At 37.6% G+C, this 27,401-nt stretch overlaps 1 protein-coding gene across 2 annotated transcripts; it reads right to left on the bottom strand.

Moving 5' to 3' along the window:
* Positions 1 to 1,047: 1,047 nt before the first annotated feature.
* Positions 1,048 to 27,154, bottom strand: LOC131248418 (kinesin-like protein KIN-UB). 2 transcript variants are annotated; one of them, XM_058248696.1, is made up of 19 exons: positions 26,775 to 27,153; positions 22,261 to 22,361; positions 21,989 to 22,111; positions 21,606 to 21,791; positions 21,224 to 21,445; positions 20,945 to 21,107; positions 19,338 to 19,487; positions 18,970 to 19,058; positions 15,651 to 15,854; positions 9,583 to 9,729; positions 8,045 to 8,179; positions 7,813 to 7,944; positions 7,437 to 7,575; positions 7,233 to 7,325; positions 5,742 to 5,867; positions 5,440 to 5,565; positions 3,653 to 3,796; positions 1,633 to 1,761; positions 1,048 to 1,557 (listed from the first exon to the last, which is right to left on the bottom strand). In XM_058248696.1, exons 1-19 carry the CDS (start codon positions 26,965 to 26,967, stop codon positions 1,397 to 1,399), a joined length of 2,763 nt encoding a protein of 920 aa, XP_058104679.1. In that variant the 5' UTR covers positions 26,968 to 27,153; the 3' UTR covers positions 1,048 to 1,396. The 2 variants fall into 2 exon arrangements, with proteins under 2 accessions (XP_058104679.1, XP_058104680.1); XM_058248697.1 differs by lacking the exon at positions 8,045 to 8,179 and having other exon boundaries at positions 26,775 to 27,154.
* Positions 27,155 to 27,401: the final 247 nt, after the last annotated feature.

The raw sequence follows: 27,401 nt of genomic DNA, 5'->3' as shown, positions 1-27,401 counted from the left end.
TTTCAAAACCTCTGCTTGCCGGCACCCCCTCCTTTTTATATTTTCTTTTGGTGGGTTGTGTAGGAGAGCTTGCGCATGGCATGCGCACTGCGCACGCATGCGGGTATTCTTAATCATACAAGCCTGTGACGTTTGCTTTTAGAAGGTCGTTAAGGGCGATTCAGTCAAATGGGAATTGTACCATGAACGCGACATCCCAAATTCGTCCAAGTTGTGGGGTCCATTGAATGTTAGTTATTTGATGATCACAACTGCTTTATTTTTCAGCATTGAATTTTGGCGTATTGATATTGCTTTTTGACCTTGTATTTGATGGCTGCCGATCAAAAGAGAGGCTAGAATCATCATAAAACTTGCAATTTGGAGGTCATCTGGAATGAGGGACCCACAGTTATTGAGTAAAAATGTTCAGGCTATTTACGAATGAATAGGGTGGAAAAGCAAAACGTGCTGAAATCCATGAGCAGGCCTCGGCCAAAACTGGTCCGCAATCAAATCACCCTTGGAGCCTCTGTGCATTTTTCTCGAGTAGGTGGACCCAGTCTTAATTGAGGAGCTGGGTTATCTCAGTGAAAGGCTTTGATTTTGGGCTGGCTTACCACTTATGGCACGTTTCAGAGATCGAGGGCCATTCATGGTTTGAGCCAAACATAACATTGGCCATCCAATTAGAAAATAATTCAACGTATTTGTGGCTGACTCGATCAGTGTGCTAACCTGATTTTGGTAATGAATGACCCAGATCTGTAACACGTGCCATCCCTCCGATCAACATGGGAACAGGCTAGTGTTAGGAAGGCAATTGGCAGCAACCTCCAGAAGCAGAGCCAAGCACTGTGGACCCACTGTTTCCTATGGTCTGGGTTCATGTCCTAAAATAAACTGGTGATATATATATATATATATATATATATATATATATATAGAATGAACATCATAGTGGGCCCCACTGCTTGGCGCTGCAGGCAACCCCTGGATGCGGGAAGGGGAATCGGCGTCCCATGTGTAGTTGTAATGAACGGGGCCCATTCTATCAAAATGGCCTAGTGAAACTGCAAACCTAGATAATAATCTCTCTCATTGCATGTAGATAACAGTTTCTACAGAGCCATAAACACCAAAATCATTGAAGAAGCTATTATGCCTTGGAAACAAAACGAATAAAGGAGAGAAGAAAAGGAAATATGGCATACACATGATGGTTAGATATACAAATTCATCTTCTAAATTAAGGATTACATACCCAATCAAAAACCCCTTTCTGGCAAAAACTTCAGAAGGCTCCCATGGCGCACCCAAACCAAGCAGGCGACCACTCAATCTCAAAATGGCTCACTCATAGCTGTCATGCATTCTCACATATGTTCCAGCAACTTGAGCATCAGCCACAAGTTCCTCAACATTCTATCCGCAACCGGCGCAACTCGGTTTGGAAGGTGGGGCTGGAATTCAGTGTTCTGAGTGCAAGGGTCCTTATGTCTTCTCGAGAACAGTCCCGGGAGATGCGAACCAGCTCCCATAAGGCACCCCCACTAATCATGTCCCTTGCATTCATTTCTGAGACCGAAAACTCATCGCATTCAATACCATATACACAATATCAGTAGTTCATGAATGGTAAATCATACTCACCTTGTTGGGCCAAATGGCAAAGCGCAAGCTCAATATGCCGTCGGATTGGTGAAGCTTCATTGTTGGCATTCTGTACAATCCAAGGCAATGCTCCGTCATCAATCAGGAGAGACTTCCCAACCTTCGTCCCTGTTGTGATGAGCCGTTGCAGGTACAACCAATCAATACAAACATTGAAAACCCATGACAATGTTATTACAAAGGGGATTAATCTGATTCTCCAGCTGCATATGATGCTTGATACGCAGGCATTCAACAATTGTACACGAGGCATACATTAACTCACATTTAACCATCCAATTAATGCCCATCAATTGGATAGCCATTTTAGGATCTAAAGTGAGATCCACATTTTGCACAATTTAATTTGATTTACTTATATTCCATGCATATGCAAATTCTAAGCAATTAATAAGTACTAGTGAATCACTCAACATACTCTACCAAAGTATCAAAGTTTCTCTTTCTACAATAGAAAACCTGTGATGAGAATAATTTGGGATCGACGCTGAATTTTAGGAAAGAAGAAATCAAGAGATAGTAAAAGTGCATGTAGTATCAGCCAATAGTATCAGAATCACGTAAGCCTGATACAAAACAGCCCCGAAGTCATTAGATTTTTGGGTATCAAATGAGATATTACAAAATATCATATTGTATCATATAATGCGATATTTTGACGATATCACAGTTAAATACTTCTTGGTATTGACAATACATGCAACAGCATTTGTTGATACCATTCCAGCCACAAGATCCCCTTGTTTTTTTCGAAAAGAATCTCCAAAAACCATAGAAAAATTGATTTTTTTCTCAAATCCTTTGCCTGTAATCCATTCCCAAATTGATTTCGACCAACCCTCTTCCATTTTTTGGAGAATTAGTGGGGGTTTTACATGAAAATTGAGATCAAACAGCGGGTGGGCCTGGCTTTCAAACGGTGAGATTTTTTCCATTTCAATCATCTTTCTTTTCTTTTTTTTACCTTTTTTTTTTTTGTAAATCACTTGGAATTACTAAACTGAGATGAAAATCCATAATTTTATATGTTTTACATGCTCAATCATGAATTTCAACCTCCGATTTGCGAAAATAGGAAAAATTGGGGACATCTGAAAATTTTCTTATTTTGCTCATTTAAATTGCAATTAGAGTATGGAAAAATTACATAGGACATGTAATTTATATATATATATATATAAAATTAAAATATAAAAATAATAAATAATAATTTTTTTTTAATAAACAAAAATGATCAGCAATTATTTAGCCTTACTTTGCAAGCATTTACAAGTGTTGGCTGATCTTAATATCAGTTACATTCTAATTTGTGAATTTGGGAAAGATAAGAGATTTGAGAAAATCCAAAACTTCTCCCATTTCACCCATTTAAATTGCGATTAGAGTGGGAAAAAAAAATATCACATTAGACATGTTGGAGGCTGATCTATAGATTGACAGAGGTTTTTTAATATATATATATATATATATATATATATATATATATATATATATATATTTGAAAGATAATAAAAATATATTAAAAACTAATAAAATACATTTGTGTGTGCGTGTGTGTGTATATATTGTTAAAATCCAAATTGATCAGCAGTTATTTAGCTTTAATATTTATATATTTAGCACATTAGATATCTGTTTGCTTAAGTTTTCATACATGTCTTCTTATATTTATATGTTATATGAACTGATTTTTAAAATAGTTGCACTTCTGTCAAATAGCATATAATTTAGGACCCTATATAAAGGAAACTTATTGTGTGTACTTGTTTTCTTTTGATTTCTAAGTGTGCAATGTCTTTTTTAACATCCCCTAAAGTTTTATTGAAAATTTCAACCAATTTCCCAATGTTTCCCAAAACAATGTTACATTATGCGACAAATCCGATATTTCCCATGCAATAGCTGATGTGTTTCTGTATCCCAAGGGTGGGATACATCCATCTATACCGATACTTGAAACACTGGATGGTAAATAGTCAACCCCATGAGATAGTATTACCTTGACTAGATGCTCTAGATTCACATTTTGCGAAGTTTGCTATGCCACGAGCAACTTGAGCAAGAACATCCGGATGCCCACATCTAACCATTCCTAGTAATGCCTGTATACCACCTTCACCTCTTAGCTTCATCTGTAGCTTATCTGAAGAAAGCAACATGAAACCTTAATGTGATGAGAAGTTGTGTGAGAAGGGATTTGCAATGAAAAGTATCAAGAATCATAGAGATTGAATGCGAAAGCCCCCGTGGTTTGAAGACAGTTTCAACAACTAAGGTTTTTTTCTATTTATTTGTATATTAAGGTGGCAAGGAACCACTGCACTAGAAAAGGAAAGCAGTTGTCAGTTGTCGGTGAAATTATCTCCCCCTACGAAACTAACTGCCAAATCAGGACTGTAAAGCTATTTATCTCATTAGTGAATAGATCTCCGTAACTGAGTTGTATGGATGGCATTATAGTTGCACCTACAACCATATTTCCAGTAATTTATTACACCATATGTTTAATTATTGAGCTTTAAAATTATTTCTACTATTGTTATTGATAACAAGCTTTACAAAGAGTCTCCCTAAACTTTTTGGGTGCACGCTCACATGCGCATGCTCATGAGATGTGGTCCCTTTGGTGTTTCTGCCACCAGATGCTCAGAGCACACCCTTTGAAAATCCAAATCATGGAATCCATGAATCATTTGTAAACTTGGACAAGCCCATGGCCATATGTAACAAAGTAGCAAAGGAACCAGAAAGAAATGAATTCTATGAAACTTGCAGTGATTTTTCCCCTGTCGGAATTAATATTATATTTTCTTTTTTCCTTAAAAATGGCGTTGGATATTGAAAAACAAGAGGGAAAAGAGAGTGATTAAGGGGTAAAGCTAAGAGAGAATAACCTAAGACTCCCTCTTGTTTGAGAGGTGACAAAACATGAGTGGAGACCACTCACTACTTAAAACTATGCAGCTTCATACTCAACCAATCTACCTTCTTGTAGTGGATGAAGAAGTCAAATCGACTCACTTTCTTGAGCCATTCCCTCTTCTTAATAAATTTGATTTTAACTCCTAGACAGTATTGAGAAGCTTTCCCTGGTCAAAACTATTCTGCCCTTCATCTTCAAATGACAAGGGCATGTTACTTTGACTGCATTATGGTTTTAGAAGGGAATTTCAGTATCAATTAGAATCAGATGATCCTAAGCAAAGTGATTGTAGTTGCAGATGGTTTGCAGATCTGGATGGAAAGGCAGGACAGGTGTTGGTCGAAAACGGCGCCTGGGGCCCCTAATCCATTCATTGGCTCCATGATTATCATGAAAGTTGCTTTCTTTATTGTCTCCTAAATGCAAAACACGTATTCATTTCGACTGAAATAAAGACTTATTTCTTAATCCCACCATGTTACTGTTTGTGTGTGTGTTGGGGGGTGGGGGGGGGGGGCAACTGAATCAGAGGATTGGGAACTGATCCAGAAAAGATGCAGCAGAGACAGGCTGGGGGTGTGCACGATCTATACCAGTGGACTTCAAAGCTTGCTTCAAAACAGTTATGACAAGGGTATGTCTAGAAAATCAGTTTAGCTGAGTTCCAGGTACAATCATCTCCAGAGTCAAAATTTTGACTGGGTTGTTTGTTTGCAATATAGAAGAACAGAAGGAGCCTAAATTCAAATGACAAACAATATGACCCCTCTTCAAGCAACCTTTTTGCTTTCTACGAAAAAAACTAACAGGTACAAGATCCAGTATATGCAAAAGCAACAGTGGATACATAAAACAGAGCTTACCATTGCCACAGAGATTAGCAATGGCTCCAGCAACCATTCGAAGAGTTTGAGGATCCTCGGCATCAGCTGCAGTTGTTGACAGCAAACTAATGCCCCCTTGAGCCATAATCAGCTCCTGGTTGGTTTCTGCAAGAAGAAGACATGGATATTGGACTAATCTGAACCCAAAAGTACATATGCACAGGTTTAGAACAGCAAGAACAAGGGCCAGTATACTTTAAATTGTAAGATGAACCCAACGTCTGCCCAATCAAATGGTATGATAAACTCCAATAAAAATCAAACAAAATGTAAACATTTACCGTTCATTGCAAGGTTGGCAATTGCACCCGCTGCTACTCTACGTATTGTCTCATCCTCTGTGCTTCTGAGAAGCATTAGCAAGGAAGTAAGACCACCAGCTTCAACAATCTTCTCTTGATTTGCTTCTGCACATGGTAAACATTATTTTGGAGAATGGGCGGTCAAAATTTCAATAGCAGTGGCAATCATATATCTGCATTTGGGAATGTAACCAATGCAATGAACTCTCACCACTGTCCAATGTATCAATAGTATTGGGTGATACTATTGGTATCACAGGTCATCCATACAAAACCAGGGTGGTTATCACAAAATTACATTGCCTTGATGATAATATCAACAAGACTTGCCAATGTATTACAATATCAACATTATTGAAACATATCAGTGAGAAGCTTGTCATAAATGCATAGTATCAACGAAAATTTGCAATTTCAAAAGTTACAATCAATGCAGCAACAAATTTTGTGATATTCAACAAAATAAATAAATCAATAAATCCAGCAAAACTAAAAAAGGCTCTTTTGCCCAAATTATTTGGGGATTGTTTCTTGGTGTCCTTTAACAACTCCACTAGAGTTGTTTCAAGTCAAGATATTAATTTGGTGGAGAAACCACAATCCAAGAGCAGGTTCAGGCCAGAACGCTAAAGCTGAGTAAAGTTTATTTAAATTGTTTTTTTTTCCCAACAGATTAGCGAAAAAAACATGTAGAAATCCATATTTATGCATGCTATTCATGCATTGAATTTTGGAGGTGACAAGCAGAAGAAATTGGTGAAATCCAAATTTCTTTGGTTTTCACCCTTTAAGATCATGATGCAAGTGCTGAAAAATGTCTATTGCTAGTGTTTTATCGACTGTGTTTCATTACTTGTATTTTATGATATTTGAATGATACGAACTCAGTTTGGATATAATTGCATCACCTGTGGCTGACATTGACAGTACGCAATTGTCCCATAAAAAATGGAAAACTATTATGCAATTCTAAGTGTGTATTCATGTACCTATTAAGTTGTTAACATCTAGTTTCACTGAAAAAATCATCCATTTTCCCAAAAAAAAAAAAAAAACCAATGTTTCACTCAGACCGTGATACATTATGCGGTACATATGCTCTTTCCCATGATATTTCCATGTCTTAAATGTACGATGCATAGCACGAACCAATGCTTCGAGCACTGCCTCTAACTAAATTACTCATCTCAAGGTCTTCAACACCATATGCAGGCTAATGCTACAATGATAACCTAGCAGGTCCAGCTATACCATTAACAAACCAGTTGAGAACTACATGGAGAAGCTAAATGTACATAAAGCATTGAAATATCTCCGCAGCTTGATTTTTGAAAAGTTCATAACCAGAGGCACCTAAGGAAAACCTGATGCAGTTTGTAAAGCAAGCATCTAAACATAAAGCAGGCAGTCGTGGCACACAATGCCTGGGAATGCAAGAGCAGCAGGCCCCAGCATCCATAAGAATACTACCTTCAGCTGCTAGGTTAGCAACCACTTTCACCGCATGAATTCGAACATCAGCATCTTCTGATTCAAGCAATGACAAGATCTTTTGCAAACCCACTGCCATATTAATCAGCTCTATTAGAAAATCTAGAAAATTAGATATATAAACAAACGTGATCAATAACTAAGTAACATAGTTCTAAATATAGATCCAATCAGACCTACTACCTTGTTCAAAGAGCTTAGCAATTGAGACCTTCTGTCCATTTCCTGAATCTTTGAGTTGTAGATGCCTAACTTGGTTCATGAGGGAATCTAAACCAGTAAAGACTCTTGCAGGATCGCCTTTGTCTAAACTCCTCCTTGTCTAGTAAAATACAATTAATAGGTTAAAATGGAAAAAAATAAAATAAAATGATTACATAAAAATATGAACTAAGCAGCCCTATATATATATATATATATATATATATATATATATATATATATATATATATATATATATATATATATAATTCACCAAATTAGCCAAACAATATCTCGGGATGCTTAAGATATGAAGACTTTCCATCAAATGATGTTAAAATGACTATAAACAGCATACCTCATCAGCTTGAAAACTCAATTGCAACAACTGACTTCTCAGTATTGTGATTTCTTCTTCAAGTTTTTCTTTCTGACATGCTTCATCTTCCAGCATCTTCCGGAGTTTTAAAATCTCAGCATTTCCAGCTGCCTAGGACACCAAACACTTCATCTTATATACTACCAAAAGCCTATAAACAGGGTCAATCAATGGGATGAAAGCCATAAACACTGTTCATGATTAAACATACCTCTGACCTTTTCCACTGTACCAGTTGGCTTTTAAGATTGCTGACCTCTTCTTCAGCTGCCTTTCTCAAACGGATTTCATTCTGAAGCAACTGGTTGAGCTCAGCTATTTCCTCTGAGAGAGATGACGCCGGCTCCTTTGGGTTCCACAAAGGAGAAACTCACCCATGTTAGCTGTATTAACTATGGTCTAGGCAAGTATAGTGATTTATGCTTACTGTTAATCATGATTCGTTGTGACTCATAAGTCATACCTAGTTGGTTTTTAACCATTTTCTTTCAAAAAATCCATAGTTTATTTTTATTCGTTATATATGTTAAAAAAAAAAAAAAAAAATTAGTGAATTATCAACATCATCATAACCTTTTTTTTATGGCCTTTTATTTGGAAAAATAGGAAGAGATTATCTGTCAAGGAAACGGATTATCATCTACAACATACGCAGAGTCCCAATTCATTCTTTCCTAAGCCAAACAGTCAGATATGGAATTTTCTTCAAGTGATTAGACCAAAGGAAAAAAGTGCAAGTATATCAGCCTCTTAATTCTGTTGACAATAAATTGCTTCTACCAAGGAATTGGACTTGACCCATATACCCAACTGATGGCGCACTTGGAATCTCCTTCAATAATGATTCCACAGAGAAGCAGAAGCTGATGCCCAAAATGAGGAGCACAACTAAGTAAAAGTGGCAGCATTGTCGTCTATGAAGCCATCCCAAGCATGCAATGCCATGCCAACGAGATGCATTGGCCTCCATTATCAATTCCTACCAAGGCCCACAAAGGAGCGAGACTAAGGTGGATTGTGGCAATGTACCAATGCAAGTTCAGTCACACGTGAAGATCAGACCCACCAGTAGGCCATGTACGTCATTAATTGCTACATTTGTGTCTGATCAACATTGGTTAATTAGGGTTTATTAGGGCTTACTTAGTGGTTAAGTTAGCTTAAAGTCAATTAGGGTTTTTTAGGGCTTGCTTAATGTTAAGGTTGCTTAAGTTTAACCAGACATTCTATAAATAAGTCGTAATAAGAGTTCTCCGACATAGTAAATTTCAGATGATCTCTCTTAGCCTTCACGTTCTTGGTGTTATTTTGCAAAGGAATTTTCCTTGGCTTTGCCAAAGAAATTGGCCAGATTCCTGCCAAGTTGTTTGTGGAACCCATTTTCGCTAGCCATCACTGACCTGTTGCTGAGACACTCTTAGGGAAACGTGAAAGGGTTATCCTATGACAACTTCGGTCATCATTCATCGGTGTTTTGCTGCAGACAGCCACAGCATGCATTCATCACAAATAGGAGTGCATCATCAAATAAAAATTATAGTGGTAGCAGCATTTGTGGTGATAGTAACTACTATAGTTGTGATAGTAGTGTTGTAGTCGTAGCAGTAGCAGCAGCAGCAGCAGCAATAATAATAAGCTGATAATAGACAGTAGTAGTAGCAATAATAAGAGAAATCACATTAATGAGCTAATAATTCAAATAAAACTGGAACATGCAACATGAAAGATTGTTTCAGAGGAAGGAAATACCTCTGTGCTACACATCTTATCCAAGCATTCATCTTTAGGTTCAGCTCTGGTTCTATCATTTCCATGCTTTTGCTGATTCAGAATCCACTGTTCCTCTAGCTTCTTTATTGATTCCATGTAGTCTTTTTGGTACTTTAGTCTTTCATTCTACAAAAAAGCAAATGGCAAAAGGGGTTGAAAAAGAATGTTGTTCATCATCATCATAGCCTTGCCACATAATTAGGGTTCAGCAAAAACCAGAAAGAAACTACCAACAAGTAAAACAAATTTAGTGCTAAATCAAGGAACACAAGTATGACTGCAAAAGTCCTGAAAAACGTAAATGGGAACCAATCTAGAGCTACCCTTCATCCAATATGTCAGAGATGAAAATAAGGTCTTTTGCCCAAGGAGAATAAGTGATCAACACATAATGAAACTAATAATATGAGTATAAAGGATGAGTGTGCATTATGGTATTTCAGTATTTAATTATTTAATTTTACAACAATGTAAACTTGTCTTTTACAAAAACCTGATTGCATTTCTTAGTCTGTAAGAAATAAAGAACTGATCATCTGCCATTTCACTCATTAATTTATATTGAATGGCATTGTGACATGAAGTGGTGTTATCCTAGTATCAAAGCTAGGAAGCTGGGATAATTTGCAAACCAATCATCTCACCCTCCCTAGCAGGATATGTAGCTATCAGTTCATTGTCAATCTCATTAATTGCTAATTAATTTTTGTTGTTACCTATCTCCTCCATGTTCTTCTCTAATCTTTTTAATAATAAGAATAATAACAATAATAAATGTTATTCTCTGATCTGTGGATCTACCATCCTCCAAAAATAAAAGAGAGGGTTCAGATCAATGTTGCCAATCTGAGACATTTAGAGTGTATTTCTTTCGCAATTAATAAAACAACAAGTACACCAACAACAACAACAAATGTTATTAATGATGATGATAATAATGATATAATGATAACAACAACAATAAATGTTAATTCTCTGTGGATCTACCATCCTTCAAATATAAACGTGAGAGCTTTCAGATCAAATTTTTGCTGATCCGAGAAATGTGGATTGTATTTTTTTTCTTTTCACATCCATCATGAGTCTATTTCAGTTACTTAATACAGTGTAAATTTCATGCTGGACTTCTAATAATTAATTATTTTCACTTTATCGTAGAAGCTTATGTCTTCTTTTTTTTTTCTTTTTTCGTTTTTTTCCTCCAAGGTGAGTCTTCTTCATTTCAACATCTCCAACATCACCTGTTTAGCTTCTGAGTAAATCATTATTTGTTTTTCTTTACTCCGTCCACTAACAAGAGCAAAATATTCAGCTCTCTTACTGGCCTTTGTTTCCATTTTCAAACTTAAAGAGTCATACTGAGTTAAACAATTTTCTGATCCTGATTTAAATATTTAATTTCAGATACATACTCTTGGAGACTACAAGAGGTGGTGGTAGGTTGAAGAGCAGAACTGCATGGTATCTAACATCGAGGCTTCAGTTCAGACTGGTTACATGTAATAGAGCAGTTGTTGCTGACATAGAGGAAAGGGTGGCTATGCATCCACGTCTTAGAAAGATACTGCATGCAAGTATTTCTGTTGAGTGGTTGAGAAGTGCTTCACTTCCAACTTTTAGTCTTATTGTGGGGCCTCTCATCATTGCTGATGATTAAATGCAATTTTGACTGAACCAGTAGGGTTTCAGAAGATGTTGACTTTTTCCAAGGCGATGGCAATTCAATGCCACTATCATAAATGGTTATGAAGCTCATAGGTTCCATGAAGAGTCTACAAATTAGTAATGTTTCTTTTTTTTTAATTGCTGAAGAACTATATTCAGAGGAATCAAGTATTATACTGGGTCCACAATTTACATAGACATTACTTGCATCATAATCATTATCTATAAACTTAGAGAATAATAATAATAATAACAACGGCAGAACCTATTTCACTGAATTGTATTTTGTTTTGTTTTTTTTTTTGTTCAGTTGAATTCAAATTAGGGAACTGCTTTATGTATTTAGGGTTATAAAGAAAACCTGGAGAAACAAAGAGAAGGGGGGAATTAGGCAAACAGAAAACAGAAATATTCTATTTTAAGGGAGATATACAATGCTTGTGGAGCTTTGGATTGACTAACAACTTCCATTGATTGAAATCATTCATATGACAGGCCACATGATGGATGTGAGACACTACTCAAATTTCCACATGTTGACACGAAAAAAAAGAATCCCATGCGCACCCGCCTCCGCACTCAATCCCGGCGGTGGCTTGGCACTAGCATAGCAGGGCAACCCAACACCAATGCTAGGCGGTCCCGCACGAGGTCACCTGCTTGGCCCAGCACCATCACCTCGTGGCCTCGTGCAAGGTCACCTACTTCAACTCTTATAAATACCCCTCAAGGGCATTCATTTGAAGAGATGGAGAAAATCCTCTCTGAGGATCTTCAGCTGCTACCATTTCTTTCTTGAGTTCACCTATGAGCAGGTAAGGAGAGGCGCCTGCTCACCCATATAGGCTAGCAGGTTGGGGCAATGACCCATGCGGAGCTGTTGGGACAGCGCCTACAACCAGTCTCCCAATTAAGCATAGATCCAAGCTCACCTACATGCCAGCAAGCATCGTCAGTACTGCTCTCGCCCACACTCACTCTCGTGCTATCCAGTACAAGGGCCAATGTTGGCTGAGCTACATCCATAGGCAGTGCCACGTGCTGCCTCATCATCGTATTGTATAAACTATAAACGCAGCCCTGCATTGCCCACACAAACACGGGTACGAGCTCCTTGCCTACATGGACATAGCTCTACACTCCCTACTTGCCTTGACATAGCCCTGAGCTCCCCATCTCGTACGTGGCACAACACTACGTTGGTTGTCTCGTACCTACCATAGCCCTATGCTGCCTATCTCATGCCTGGACAATGTCACACACCAATCCTCTTCGCTTTTTATCTCCATATAGCCCTGTGACGATCTGAGGTCAGCCATGCAATTGATACTTGATATTGGATAAATGATAATCACAAGGAGAAGCCAAACAAGCGCACATTGCCACTCATTTGGATGACAACCCAGCATACGTATGCTCTTGGGAGACCATAAACTCGTCGTCAAGGCAGCATGCGTGTCCTTTATATAACTACACAGGACAAACATTAAGGCAAACCATTCCCTGACACTATGAATGCCCTTCCTAGTGACCCGGACACTCTGAATAGGAAGGATCCCCGGTTAAGGTATATGCATCACATGCATTACTCTACTTTCTGTATGCATTGCAGGTGAAGGGGCATGAGCCCAAATCAGTGATCATTATCATATGCATGCTATGAGTCACCCCTAGCATACTTTTCGTAGCATTCGGAAAAACAATACTTGTACTTCAGATTTCCCTCATTTTAGTAAAAGCTATGTACCAATGCCCCATGGACGTGCGGATATTTTCGAACCATGCAAATCTCTGTGCCTTTTGTATTTTGGTAGTATTTTTTCTGGTAGTATGATTGAAAGGATGGTGAAGCAAATACCGCCATCTGGAAGGCTCCACAGCCCGCATTAGGTGAGCCCGAGGATAGGTTTGGACCGTCCTCGAAACCCGAACCTCCGTGCAGTCAATTGACTCATAAGGGCCAATATCCCTTTTGTGGCCAATCACCCTTAAGGCATGTGCCCCTAGTGGTCCGCGCCCTCTCAACAACACCTTACATCTCCTCAAAGGCTCTACCTTGTACAAGCTCATAAACCATTTATAAATTTGAACTATATCTATTTCTCTCAAGCAGTGAGTTCATTCCAGTTCTTTATTAATGCATTCCTTAAAAGGTTAGGCGCCTTGCACCTTATTTATTTCATTTATATGATGTGTGCCCTTTCCTCTTTATTTATGCTTGCTTTAGAATCAAGGGTATTTTCTTACAGAAAGTAATTAAGGGCATGTGCCAAACCACGGCCTGAAATATATATTTGAACCCATATCAATAAAAGGCTCCTCAAAGGGGCGTGCTTTCTTTCTTTTTCTTTTTCTTTTTAATGTGTATCTCGGTAATGCCCAACGATGGTCTATGGAAATCATCCCCAACACCCCAAAAAAAAAATCCATATCAACACCCCATCATGAACCAAATCATCTCCTCCGATTTTGTGAAATGTGGATTGTTGGGTGCAATTGCCATTGCCATAGAATAGCTGGGAATGTCTTAGAGCATGCATGGTCCATCTCATAACGGCCCCCCAAGATCAATGGCTTGGGTTAATGAGAAGTGGGTCCCACTTGTATCACTTCTGAGTAGAACAAAAATGTTGTATTTTGATCAATCATCGTATTATAATTTACAACTTTGTTTTCTGTTCTAGATTTTAACAGAATTTTTGCAGAATATTTCTAAATATGAAGTTTTTTCCCCCTAAGTTCTCGCTATTCATCTCCAACTTGCAAACAAAATGCCTAGCCAAGTTATTCTTAATTTGAACTTCCCCAAAGTGCTATAATACGTGTTGATGCAGAAATCTGGCTCACCCCCTCCGAGCTCCAAGCACTCGCGCTGCCTGCACATGAGGAAGACAAAGGAGACCCTGGCTAGAGCAAGGGACCCTCTGATGCCATAGTCAGGCTGGGAATCTAGGTCTAAGTAGTGTAGATGGGGTTTTGGATGAGAGATTTTGCGTAAATGTCTATGCAAATGAATCCTTATTTATACCTTCTAGATAGAGTACCGTGCTCGTCATTCTCGGCACAACTTATGCCATTTAGCAGGAACGATGCATTCGCTAAAGTTGACAGTTACCCTGAAATCGTGCGCCGGATATTACTCCATACAAGTGTTACTAGAGTTAAGCCTCGAGCGCGATTATAGGACTTGTCTCTTCCCGAGCCGACCTTATAATCCGAGTCCTTCCTGTGACAGTTTAGTCGTGTTGTCGATGAACACCTACTCGGAGTCGGCGGACGAGGTGTGTAATGGCTTCTTCTGGGTTCCAGACTGATGTGAAAGCTCTACAAAAGAACTTGGACAGAGTAATATGGCTCGTTCCAAATCACGGGTCAACTTATCTTGCTCGGCCATCCCTTCTCCCCGATGCGGTTGCTCAACTGGCCGAGCCATGCTTACCCCAATTGAAGTCAGCTCAAATTCTCCCATAACAATACGCAACACCATTTTTGACGGATGCTACATGGACTGAGAATTTGGCCTATGTTATCTGGGTCACTTATGTTGAAGAAGGTCAATCATTGAGGGCGAAGAAGTGAACATAATAAGATGGGTACATTGGGTAATTGAACCTTCCTAGAGGATGAAAGGAGCATTTGTGGTGATTTTGACACTCTTGAGTCATGAAAGTGGACTTTGATGGTTCACATGCACAACAGGGCCAACTTTGTTGGAGGTGTGTTAGCAAAATGTGGCCAACCCGGCCTAGGAGCTACTTGAAATTCCTTTCCAAGTTGGTTTTCAGTTTCGTGTATTTTATCTCATCAGTTTTTTCATCTATATATGTATATAAATAATAATAATAAAAATAAAAAAGATCTGTTATGATTTGTCCGAAAATTAAAAATGCATTTAAGAAATACAAGTCAGAGATAGAGAAGTCCAAGGTCAAGTCTGATGCAATAGTTGCAGGACCCACTTTACATGACCTCACTGTAGCAACTAACTGCAGAGGGCGGAATTTGTAAATTACATGTAGACAATCATTGGTTCAGTTAAATGCAAATCCATATATTGTCAAAACCAGCCACAGTCATATGTTGTGTAAGAAACTAAGAATCCAAGCCAATCTAGCATCAAATGCATATCTTGAGCATCATGATAAACATTACTGCATTACCATACTAAGAAGAGAACCAGAATTGTCTTGAAAAGACACATTCTCCCACCCCCAATAAATAGATATTTCACATGAGACATGCCTCCTTCAAATCAAGTGTATTCACAGATGACTTGACTAACCCCACTGTCAGAAAATTGATGCCCAAAAACCATTTTCCAAATATGCAGTTCCACCATAAATTAGTTACTAGTTACTACAGCAGATATTTAAAAAACAAACCTCCAATGCATGTGAATAGTTTCTTTCAGCCTCGGAGATGCGATTTTCCGACTCTACTCTCATTTTTTCGACCTCATCCTCAAAAATTTTCTGTTGTCTTTCATGTTCTGCAATTATTTTGTCCAACTGTATGTCAAGCCTTCTTGCCAAGCTTTTGTAGTCAAATTCTTCCTTTAGTTTCACCATGTTCTCAACCTTCATTGCCTACAAGATAAAAAAGGTTATCTCCAATGATGAGAGGACCTTCGCCCGTATGACAGTGAGTTTGCATAAAGTTCTGTGAGGAAATATTTACAGTTATTCTAGATAGCACAGTGAATACAGTAATAGTGAGCATGCCAAGAAAAGTTATCATCTGCTCTTGACCAAAACAAGCCTAGGTTAGCAGAAAGTCTTCTTACGATGAACGTCATAATGTAGAGGTAAAATGGCAGCATGGCGATCGTGTTGGGGACACAATCTGAGAATGCAAACATCAGGAACAACTAGCTTGTATGGGGCCTCTTGCAATCAACCTAACCTTGAATTCAGAGGGCAAGTAGCAATGGCCAAATCCAATAGTGACTAGAAATGCATTTGAGGAGAACAGAAACTTTAGTATGACAAGGGAGGTCCCTTCTCCATCATGTCTTCAGATGTGAAATGACGAGGGTACTTCCTCAGTAAAGATGGGTACTGATGTGGGAACTTCCATTTGTATTGAAGACTCATGCCATTTAATGTCAAGCAACTTTGGCTCTGCATTTTCGATGATAAAGGCTTGAAAAAGTGTTGATGCCCTGCCCCAAGTGCAGAATGAAAAGTGCACATGCATACCAACTTAATGCCACAAAATAATGTACCCATGGCCTCATAGCATGCATCCAGTTTTTTAGACAGCCAGTACACCTTATATTTTCACGTGAACTGATTTGAAGCAGCAAGATCGTGGCACAAACTTCTAAAGTTTCCATGACTCAATGGAAAATTTTTCACCAATCAAGTATGAAGGTATTTATTGATACAACCACAAATTATAGCATTTCCATGATTCTATCTTTCCATGAATGCCCATTCACATACATATTAAACCCACGGTACGTATGCATAAAGATATGTGGAGGTGCACACCGACTGCATATGCAGTTGCTTACATAATTTGATACGTTGAAGTGCAAAGTTACCATGAATATATGAATTGTACAGAACATTTCTTAGGGCTTAGGCATGGAAGATCACTATGCATACATATGCTGGCAATATATTCCCCCTAAAAGCTATAAGCTGTGTTGTAGTATCAGTATCCAGTATATGCAATGCCGACCTGGGACATGGAAACATGTATCAACATAGCCGATAATATCACCAATGCCCAAAAATGTATAGCTGACCATGAGAAACATTGGGGAAACAATGGAGAAAAAGGTGGGATTTTTTAGTGAAACTTCGGAAGATGCTAAAACACACAGGTTCACATATCTAATAATTACCCAAAAAAAAAAAAAAAATTTGCAAAAAAGAACCATACATAAATAAGTTTCCATTTAACAGGGGCCTAAACCATGTGCTGTTGTAAAAAACCATGCAATACCATAACAAAAAAAATTCCATGCATACATAGATACATCATCCATCCATCCATGCACACATATATAATTATGTGCATGCATTCATACAGACCTATCAATCCATTCATGCATAACACGTCCATCCATCCATCCATAACACATACATTTATCCATCCACAGGCATATATCATACATCCATCCATGCATGCATACATAATTATGAAATAACATAATTACTTTATAAAAGTAGACAGATTTTTTCATAATTTTAATACTCCAAAAAAATATTATCTATTAAAAAAATGCAACACATCACTTTTTCAGAGAGATTAAATGCAGCACATCACTAATCAACATCCATTCATAAATAGAAAAAATTAGTAAGTGATTCATGAAACAGCATCATTATCTTTTGTAAATAAAACTTTTTTTTTTTGCATTTTTTGTAAATAAATTTTAGATAATTTTAAAAACTCCAAAAATCAAAGTGGAATGGTTGAAATCCACTCCCCAAAAACACCCCCCCCCCCCCCCCCCCAAAAAAAAAAAAAAAAAAAAATCCCTTTTTGTAATTGTTCTCTGATTTTCAGAGTATTTACAAGCATTTTCCCCTTCTCGATTTCCCCCCAAAATGGTGGATTTGATTCACGAAAACTAGAGAGTGGTCGAAATCCACTCCCCAACGAGATCCTCAAAAAAAAAAAAAAGAAAAAACCTTTTTTATTTTTTTCTGATTTTCGTAGTATTTATGCACATTTTCCCCCTACTCAATTTTCCCCCAAAATGAAGTTGATTCACAAAACTGAAGAGTTGTCAAAATCCAAAACCCAACTAGATACCAAAAAATTCCAAATAAATAAATTTCCTAATTTTCTTTTTCTTCTTTACGTAATATTTATGCATGTTTTCCCCATTCTCATGCGATTATCAGTGACAATATCATTGATCCAATGGATACAAGGGAGATTGTGTAAAGACTAAAGAGAATAAGTGACGATTTTGGCGATGCCACACGTTATCGATACATTGGCGTTATATCGCTGATACCTCGAAAAATCAGTATTTCCACTAGTATCTATATCACCAACCTGGGAATGCCAATATTATCAATAATATCAACGACAACTGGAACACTGGCTACAAGTCCTTCAATAGTTATGTGGCATCCTCGCAGAAAAAAGAGTCCCAAAAAGAATTTCTACAGAACATAATGCCACCACCTGATACTTAAAAAGAAAAGAAAAGAAAAGTGTGCATGGAACGACAAGCATTGTTAACTTTTCCCTCACAAAGGGACCATATCCATAAAGATTGAACATTAGAAGAGATAAAGCAAGGCTCTGTCGAGCCACAGAGATCAGGCCTTCTTTTTAGTTAAGTTCGAGATCTAGCTACAGGGTTATAGATTAAGTTTTCCAGGGTTCAAGAAACTATTGTTTGGCATCCAATTTTGGTCAAATATGAACATTGGAGGTCCTTGTGTATTAGGGAAGTCCATCCCTTCAATGTAGCTTGTTTTCCTCTTCATTGTTAATCACTGCATGCAAAAAACGAATAACTCCACAGATTCCGTATGTCGACGTACTTTTCGAAATAATATGTGAGGTTTAAGCACAAACAAAAGGAAGCAGCATATAGCGGCACAGCTTTTTTTTAAATTCTATGCTTATGCAGACACATATTTGAACACAGTTTGGATCTTCCATAGCAACCGGAGGTGTACCCATAAACAATAAAACTAACAAAGTGCCACAATAATTCAAGAACCTCACCCTTTGTCCAAACATTATGGTACTTGCAGTTTCTCCTCGGTGACGTGGAGAAGGACCAATAGTTACGACCAGCGAAGTCCTTGCAGTTCCTGGTGCATTGTTGGAATCTCAGTCAAAACATGTTTGAAAGATGCCATATTAACAAAAAATAAATCTCGGAAACTCCCGTACACATTCTAGACAGAGCATGGAATAACAAATTCTAAATATGATAGCATGCCAGAAGCTATTAATCATCTCAATGAAGAATCCATTGTTAGACACAAGTACATGAAAATGTATGTGCAATGTTATGAGATCCATGGTCAATTCTAGTTGAAATCAAGCCATCACAATAAATGTCGATTCACGTATGAAGAATGTCATACCTCCAAATGAATCACGAAGCAGCCTTGTAAGCTTTGAGTCACGAACTGGCACATGAGGACTGTTTTCTGCCAGGGCATTAATGCACTTCCCTAATGCACTAAGTGAGAGATTGATAGACTTAGCTTCCTCTAATGTATGTCCCTCGCTTCCTGAAAATGAGAAAGGAACATAAAAGTTTACCATAGCATTGAGGGGCCCAACTCATAGCATACAGAGATCAGCATTACAATGTAGCATAATTACCGTGAATTATTGATTTTCTGCATATTAGTTTATTGACAATTGGAAGGCAAAAAAGAAGACAACAAACAACACTGCCAGATACATAATCCTCATATAACATCATTATGTTCATTTAATTGTCCCAGATTTTGCCAATTAGACAAAATAAAATACACCAAAGAGACACCAAGCAGCAGAGAAAGGTTATAGGCAAGACAGAGAAGGCATATTCCTCAAAAGCGCACAAAGCACTTGAAAACAAAAGATCACCCATCACCCTTGCATATAATCTCTTTTGCGTTCTGGTAGGTAAAAAGGTTCTTAATTTATGCTTCATTCACTCTCAAACATCCATGTTTTTTCTTCAAAGGTGAATCATGAATGGGTCGCAAATACACCAACTTTATTCTAACACCCACACAAAGTGCAAAATGATTAGTCAATTTAGGCTATTTCTTTCTTGATTCCAGTGGGAAAGCAGAGCACCACGAACCATGTAAGTCAAACTGACAGTCAAGTAAATTTAGTCCCAAAATTAGTTTTTGGGACTAAATAAATAAAAACTCTCTTTGAACATTTCTTTTTTTTTTTTCTATTTCTTTACACCAAAGCTTTGATTCTTTTTCCCGAATTTCTTAGATTTTCTTCATGAATCCATGAGACGTTGATTTCTTTCTTATATCAGTGTTTTAAGCACCAGATTAGACTCCTCGAAAGCAATTTGAGCTTCCAGTTGTGCCATACACGAGATTGAAGACAACTTGGAGAATTTTAGAGGAATTGGAAAGTTTAGGTAAGAGGATTCAGGGATTTTGAAAAACATTACTTTGGTTTTGGAAATTTTAGGGATTTTGGCAAATTTGTGATTTTGGGTTGTGGAATTTAGGGGAGTTGTGGAAATTTTCACATTTAGGGTTGGGTTTTGGAAAACTGGGAAAATAGGATTTAGAGCTGGGGGGGAATTTATGAAAAATTGGAGACTTGGGGTTCTGAGCTAAGAAGCATTGGGAATTTTATGCAGTTAGGACTTTAAGGTCTGGGAAATTAGGAGACTTAGAGATTCTGGGGTCTTATAGATTCATTGGAATGTTTGAGTAGATTACATTTTCAGAACTGGTATCTAACAATTAAAAAACCAATATATAACTATAAATATAATGTTTATGTTTTAAATGAATTTTCAAAAAAAATTGCACCTTGATTCTCCAGGCATGCATGCATTCCAAAGGCACTAGCATGTGCCTAGCACCCTTAAATATAGGGATTTAGATCAAACAAATTGCAATGCATAGAAACTGTTTTTCTTTCACTTTAAACCAAAACTAACAACCATTCAGCTACTTGAAAACAAATCACTTGACACATGAAGATTTTTCTTGGATACCTGACTTATCAATACGCTCGGAACCCGCAAGATCTACAACAACTAGCTTGCTTCTCCTAACAATGGGTGGCCTGAGAGGTTTGATCAAGTGTGAGCCATTTCCATTCTCAGTTGAAAGAGATACTTCTAGTTCTCCTCCCTTGACAGACCTCCTAACATGTACCTGCAAGAAGGGAGTAACACTTATTCTCTCCCCAGCATAAATTAAAATCTTGAAACATCATACAAAACCAGAACATTTACGAACACTTAACCGTACAAATACAACAAGTCATTCACCATTAGAATAGCATGACTACGGGAGGATTCCGTATTCAGCTTCGTGTTGGCAGCAAATCGATGAGCTTCCCCTATTCGTAGTAGCTCTAAGAAACTCTGCTGATCTCTGATTCCCACTACGGTTGCACCAGGGAGTGAAACATCTCCAGTTTTTGGGTCTTCCACAATGGAGATATTATCATTTGTAGGATCAAGGAGATCTTGGATGGTCTCCATATAAAGCTGTACACAGTGAAAAACAACAAGCATATCATACAGCAGAAAGTTCTCAAAGAAATCATTATGAAAACGTATAAAGAAGGCATCCCAAAAACAAAACACATTCAATAGTCAACTACAAAAGATAATTAGCAATTAGATACTGCTGCAAGGGCCCAACAACCTGCAAGTAGGAGACAGATACAGAATCGGTATCTGGAGAAACATCTGCAAGAATATCCTCCATTGAGCGCACCATAATTCCACGGGCAGCGGTGTCTTCCTCACCTAGCCGCCCAAGAGTGAAAGTCTTCCCCGTGCCAGTCTGTCCATAAGCCATCACAGTTCCATTGTAACCCTCCAGAACACTCTACACAAGGAAACCATGCTCAGTCATGTTCTGCATAAGTCAACAACTTAGCCGAGGAATGACAAGACAATTGCCTCCACAGAAGATATAAGGAACATTTCTGATAAAATTTAGAAAACCAACTTCTACGATATGCTTTTTCAGTGTAAATTCATACAAGGAATGAAAGCTTATGAAGTCGATTTCATAATAGATACCTCAACAACAGGTTTTGCAACAACTTCGTAGACACGCTTTTGCGATGCAAATTCAGTTAGAACTTCATCGAACTCATAGGTGTCTGAATCCCAATTATTCTTACGGAGCTTCAACCTTTTCAGCTGAGGTAGAGCAAACAAACCATGAATTGCAATGTTCAAGTTATGACCTTCCATGAAACAGTTGTATCTAGGAGAAAGCATAATCATGAACTAGCACCAGATATCAACACAAAAGGTTACAAAAAACAAGAAAATGACACTGCAATTACCTCTGGCTGCAATTCCACACAATCAGCAAAATCAGCATCTGCAACCAGCTCCTCTGCATTCCGAGGTCGTAATCTAACAGCCACCCGAACTCTCCCAGGAACTGTCCCAGACATGGAAGCAATAAGAATAATTCAGCATCAATAAAAAAGGGCCAACAAACATGAATCCAAATGAGGGGATCAAGTGAGAGAAGGAAAATGGTAGAAAAAAAATAAATAAAGTATGCATAAAAGAGAGCTAATGCGAACAAAGTGAGTACTGAATATTTTTGAAGGCCCAGAATGCATGAGACTATGGAAGTAGGAAAACATTTTTCTTGTTGATAACAGACCATTCATTCTCACCACAAGATACTTCTCTTAAGGGTTACACCTAGTGGTCGAAGATTGGAATAAATTGGTTCCATTCCTTTTATTGTATGATTGATCCTTGTGGGGCTAGTGTCGAAGCACAAAACTCAATATGTTTGGAGGTACAGAGCTCTTTAGAAGGTTGCGGCTTTTGGATGGTTGGTTGGAAGGGAGAGGATGTTGACAGCAGATAATCTCTACAAGTGTACAATGATTATCCCAAACATGTCTTATGCGCATGGCAAATTCTGAGTCGGTGAATCAGCTTTTCATTCATTGTCGGTTCACAACTCAAATTTGGTCAGGTTTCCTAAGGAGTTTTCATGTTCATTGGGTGATGCCAAATTCTGCTGCTGATCTCCTTTCGGCTTGGAATGTGGTGGGGTCTTTGAAAGCAAGATAAGGCTTTGTAGAGGTCAAGTTTGCTTGCTGTTTTTTTGGGCTTTATGGTTAAAAAGAAATGGGAGATGGTTTTGTAATGTTAGCAATAGTATGGATATGGTTCTAGGTAGGGTAATGGAGTAAGTTGTTGAGTGGGCTTCTTGTATAAATGCGTGAAGGAATTGTAATTTTCCTTTTCAGTTTTTCTTTTTTTCCTTTTTTTCTTTTTTTCTTTTTTTTTGTGTGCCTTTTTAGTCCGTCTCTCAACAAATTTTGATGTTATCTCCAAAAAAGAAAGAAGATTTAAGGGCATTGCCAAGAAAATATTAAAGCAATAATCCAAAAGAGCCGGTAGATTAAATGGTTAGAGATAGTTTAATTAATGCAATTTTTACCATCCGTCCATCCATCAAGTGACTTATCAGTTGGTTGGTCCAGATTGATTGACATATTCACGAAAATTATAAGTTCCCATTTAGGTCTTGTAATAGTTATACCCAATGTTCGAAATATCGGTATCGCGTTATGTATTGCACCCTTGGGATACGGATATGTACTGGTTATCGCATGTGATATATCAGTTGTATCACTTAATCTATTGCTGTTGTTAGAGACACGGGGAAACATTTGGAAAATTTGTTGAATTTTTCAATGAAACTTTAGGGATTGTTTTAAAAAAAAAAGACATCAATACACACTTATAAATCAAAACATTACAAAAAACAAGTGCAAATAATAGGTTTTCTTTGTATGGGGTCCTAATCTATGAGTTGTCTAACTAAATTGATGCAAGTATATTCAAAGTCTATTCATATAATTTATAAATGTAAAAAGACGTGTGGAAACACAAGCAATACATTCAAAAGCAAATGAAGAATCACTACATCAAGTTACATTAATGTTTGATTTTATATTTGGACATAAATATTGCAATCGATTTGCGAGAAATTGAAAAATTTTGAATTTTTTTCCACAACTCGGCCTGTTTCCTCCAAATCTTGAAATTGAAGCTCCCAAATCCATAATTTTTTTTATGTTTTACATGAAAAATCATGGATTTGTAACTATTCGACACTGATTTAACATGATTTACAGAAAAAGGATTAAAAATCGAAAATGTTCACTAGATCGAACATGCGGATATATCGCACTCCTTGTGTGTTTCGTATGGCGCATGTGGGATATAAGATATATCGTGGGAAATATCACCAATATCATCGACACTTAAAACACTAGTTATACGAATCCATGGCAAGTTTACAAAGTCTGGGTTCATTTTCTTCATTTTCTATTCTTACATGCCCAAAAGCATATCCTAGTCACCATTTTGCTAAATTTTGAATATCTCAATGCTCCTTTTTCATCATCCCCACCACCACCATCATCATCATCTTTGTCTTATCCCAATTAATTAGGGTCAGCTACATGAATCTTATTCCGCCATTCCACTCTATCAAGGGCCAGACCTTTCTACATAAATTTTGTTCTACCATTCCACTCTATCAAGGGCAAAACTGATACGGACATCAAACCATTCAAAGTATATCAACGCAAGAGACGTGCATTACCTTTGTCAATGTAGTTAGATGACAGGTACGGGTTGGGTCTCTAGAGTTTGAAGACCTTACACATGTGTTAGTGATGTGTGAAAGTTGCCTAAAGAAGATATTTGGACCGTTGGATTACGATGATGGTGTGATCGGATCGTTGGATCGTCGCGGCCCACATTCATTGCGCTATCATTGGGGCTCATTGGGCATTTTTGATTTGAGTTTATCTTATGAATATTTTATTTATTTGAATTTTGAGATAGTGCGCGCACAATTTTTTATGCGAATTTCTTTTAAATTTTATATATATATATGGGTATATTTTGATCATTTAATGTAATTTCAAATTTATAAGGGTGTTTTACCCTAAACCTATAAAAAAAAAAATGCTATGTTAAGTTTACAAAAAATAGAACTTTTGCTTCTTCAAAGCCGAATGTTTCCATCTTCAACTTCCAGTGATTAGAAGAGGGCGTGAGGCCCAGGGAAGTGATTTCTCATTTTCTCCTCCTCTCTCCTTCTTTCTTTTCTCAAAGTATTCTCCTCTTTAAACCTCTTTTCTTCCTTTTCTTCTAAATTCTCTAGATCTAGGAGTCAATCCATTTTCTTTTCAATCCAAACCATTAGATCTTGGAAGTTCTTAATCCCCACATATACATATATTGATCTTCTTTAAATCTCATCACCTAAGGCCTTAGATTTGAACTATAATCAAAAAAAATTCCTGTATTAGAAAATTCTTATTTCCTGGATTAGAAAATTCACTTGAATCGTCAAATGGACTTATTGCAAGACAAAAGTTTTATCTTTCGCCGGATCCGACTAAATTTAGATTTTAAGGTTCAATACAACGTGTTTGTGATGGATGGCCATGATCATTGCTGAATTTTCCTTAGTTCCTTCTTGTTTTATGATGTATAATGCTGAATTTTATTGTTAATGCTCGCATAAATCTGCTCCATTTGAATACCACATTCATTTTTGCATAAATCTGCCCCTTTTAAATACTGCATTCATTTAGGATTGGATTAGGCCATCCTACACCGTGGACTTTCAGTTAGACCATAGGTCATCAAGTCTTTTCCTACTACCTCCATCCACATCCTTTTGGGCCTTCCCCTTGCCCTTTTAGAGCCTTCAACTTGTACTAACTCACTCCTTCTAACCAGTGCGGTTCTCGGCCTCCATCGCACATGAACAAACCATCTAAAGTCTACCTTCCCTCATCTTAGTATATATTGGTGCTACTCCTAAGTTCCCCTCGAATGCATTCATTTCTAATTCTATCATTTCTCTTTTTGCCACTCATCCATCTAAACATCCTTACTTCAATTACACTTGTCCTATGACACGTTCTTTAACTGCCCCACATTCTGTCCATAAAGCATGGCTGGTCTTATAGTTACACTATAAACTTTCCGTATTATCACCCCCACCAGTGTGACAAATGTCACCAAGATTTAGAAAATCTTACAACATCATCACAACAAATCAACTGAACAACATTATCACAATATTTTCAAAATACAGCCAGTTTCAAATTTTCACAATTTTATCACAAAAATATCCTAATATTAACGTTAACAAAATAGAACATTAACCGATCACTTATAATTATGTAAATTAAAGTTTTAAAAAATATTTATTAAATTAACAGATACTTTAAAACTATATTTTTGTGGGGTTTTCCCAATAATATCCCTAGAAAAACCTCAAATTTTAAAAATCTCTGGAGAAATTCACAAGAACGAAACTTGTCGTTATGACCCCCACCACTTCCTTTGCCAGTTAATCCCTCAAAAATCCACTAAACGGACCAGCACATGCAATTTCCATAGAAGAGGATACTTTGACACTGAATCTTCACTTTTTGCTTTACAACATGCCGAAATTACTAGCATTATCAACCGATTGCTTGCAGAAATGCATCCACATTTACTGATTTACCCAAATCACAATTGCATACAATATCCATCACGAATCAGATAAGCATCCAAACAGACTCTTGTTGGGGGCGGGATTTTATCAGCGAACCAATCAGACTTGAAATTATCAATCAGCATTACAAAAAAGAAAAAATCAACCCTAGCATTTGTGCCACCAAATCCAAAAGCAAAAATCGCACTCTCTGACAAATCCCAGCTAAAATCATTCAAATGAGAAGGAGGGGAAAAAATATTCTACGGATCAAAAGGAAAAGATGCATCCGATAAGTAAAATGACGAAACTAACCACCAGCATCATCCTTTGCTGCGGCAGCAGTGCCGTTGAGCGAGCCCGGGCTGCTACGGCGGAGCCCCGAAGTGGTTGAGACTAGGTTAGGCTTGGATTTTATAGCCGACTTGATGCTGGAACTTGAAGAAAGGGACCTGTCGAGCTTCAAAGAAGCTTTGGACGTGCCGTTTCTATAGCCTCCTGACGCCATGGTCGCTGTGGGAATTCAAATGGCTCGAACCATGCGCGGAGAAACCGAGAAATGGTCGAACCCTAGCTAGGTTTTGTGGTTGGAAGAGCAGAAAAGGGAAAAATGGGAAAATGCAGAGAAGAAATCGAGGTTGGAGATGGAAGATTTCTGAGGGAAGGGAAAATGGAGATTTTCGCCGGTTCAAATGAATGCTGCCGCTGGATATAATGTTCTCGTGTAGGTAAAAGAAAAGGGAAATGTGATGGCGGAGTACTGAAATATCGATACACGTGCGGGTGGAATTTTTACACGTGGAATAAGCTTGCTTCCATCTAACCGTTCAAATGTTGTGAGCAAAAGTAGATGGTATGAATCCATCGATTCAGATTTACTTAAGGATTATAAAGCTTTGATTGAAGGATATTTTGGTGTTCAATTTCGACTATGTAATGAAT

This window comes from Magnolia sinica, chromosome 6, assembly GCF_029962835.1.
Source record: "Magnolia sinica isolate HGM2019 chromosome 6, MsV1, whole genome shotgun sequence".
NCBI lineage: Eukaryota > Viridiplantae > Streptophyta > Magnoliopsida > Magnoliales > Magnoliaceae > Magnolia > Magnolia sinica.
The sequence above is the reverse complement of the archived record's forward strand: the minus strand, read 5'-3'. Positions and strand labels throughout refer to the sequence as shown.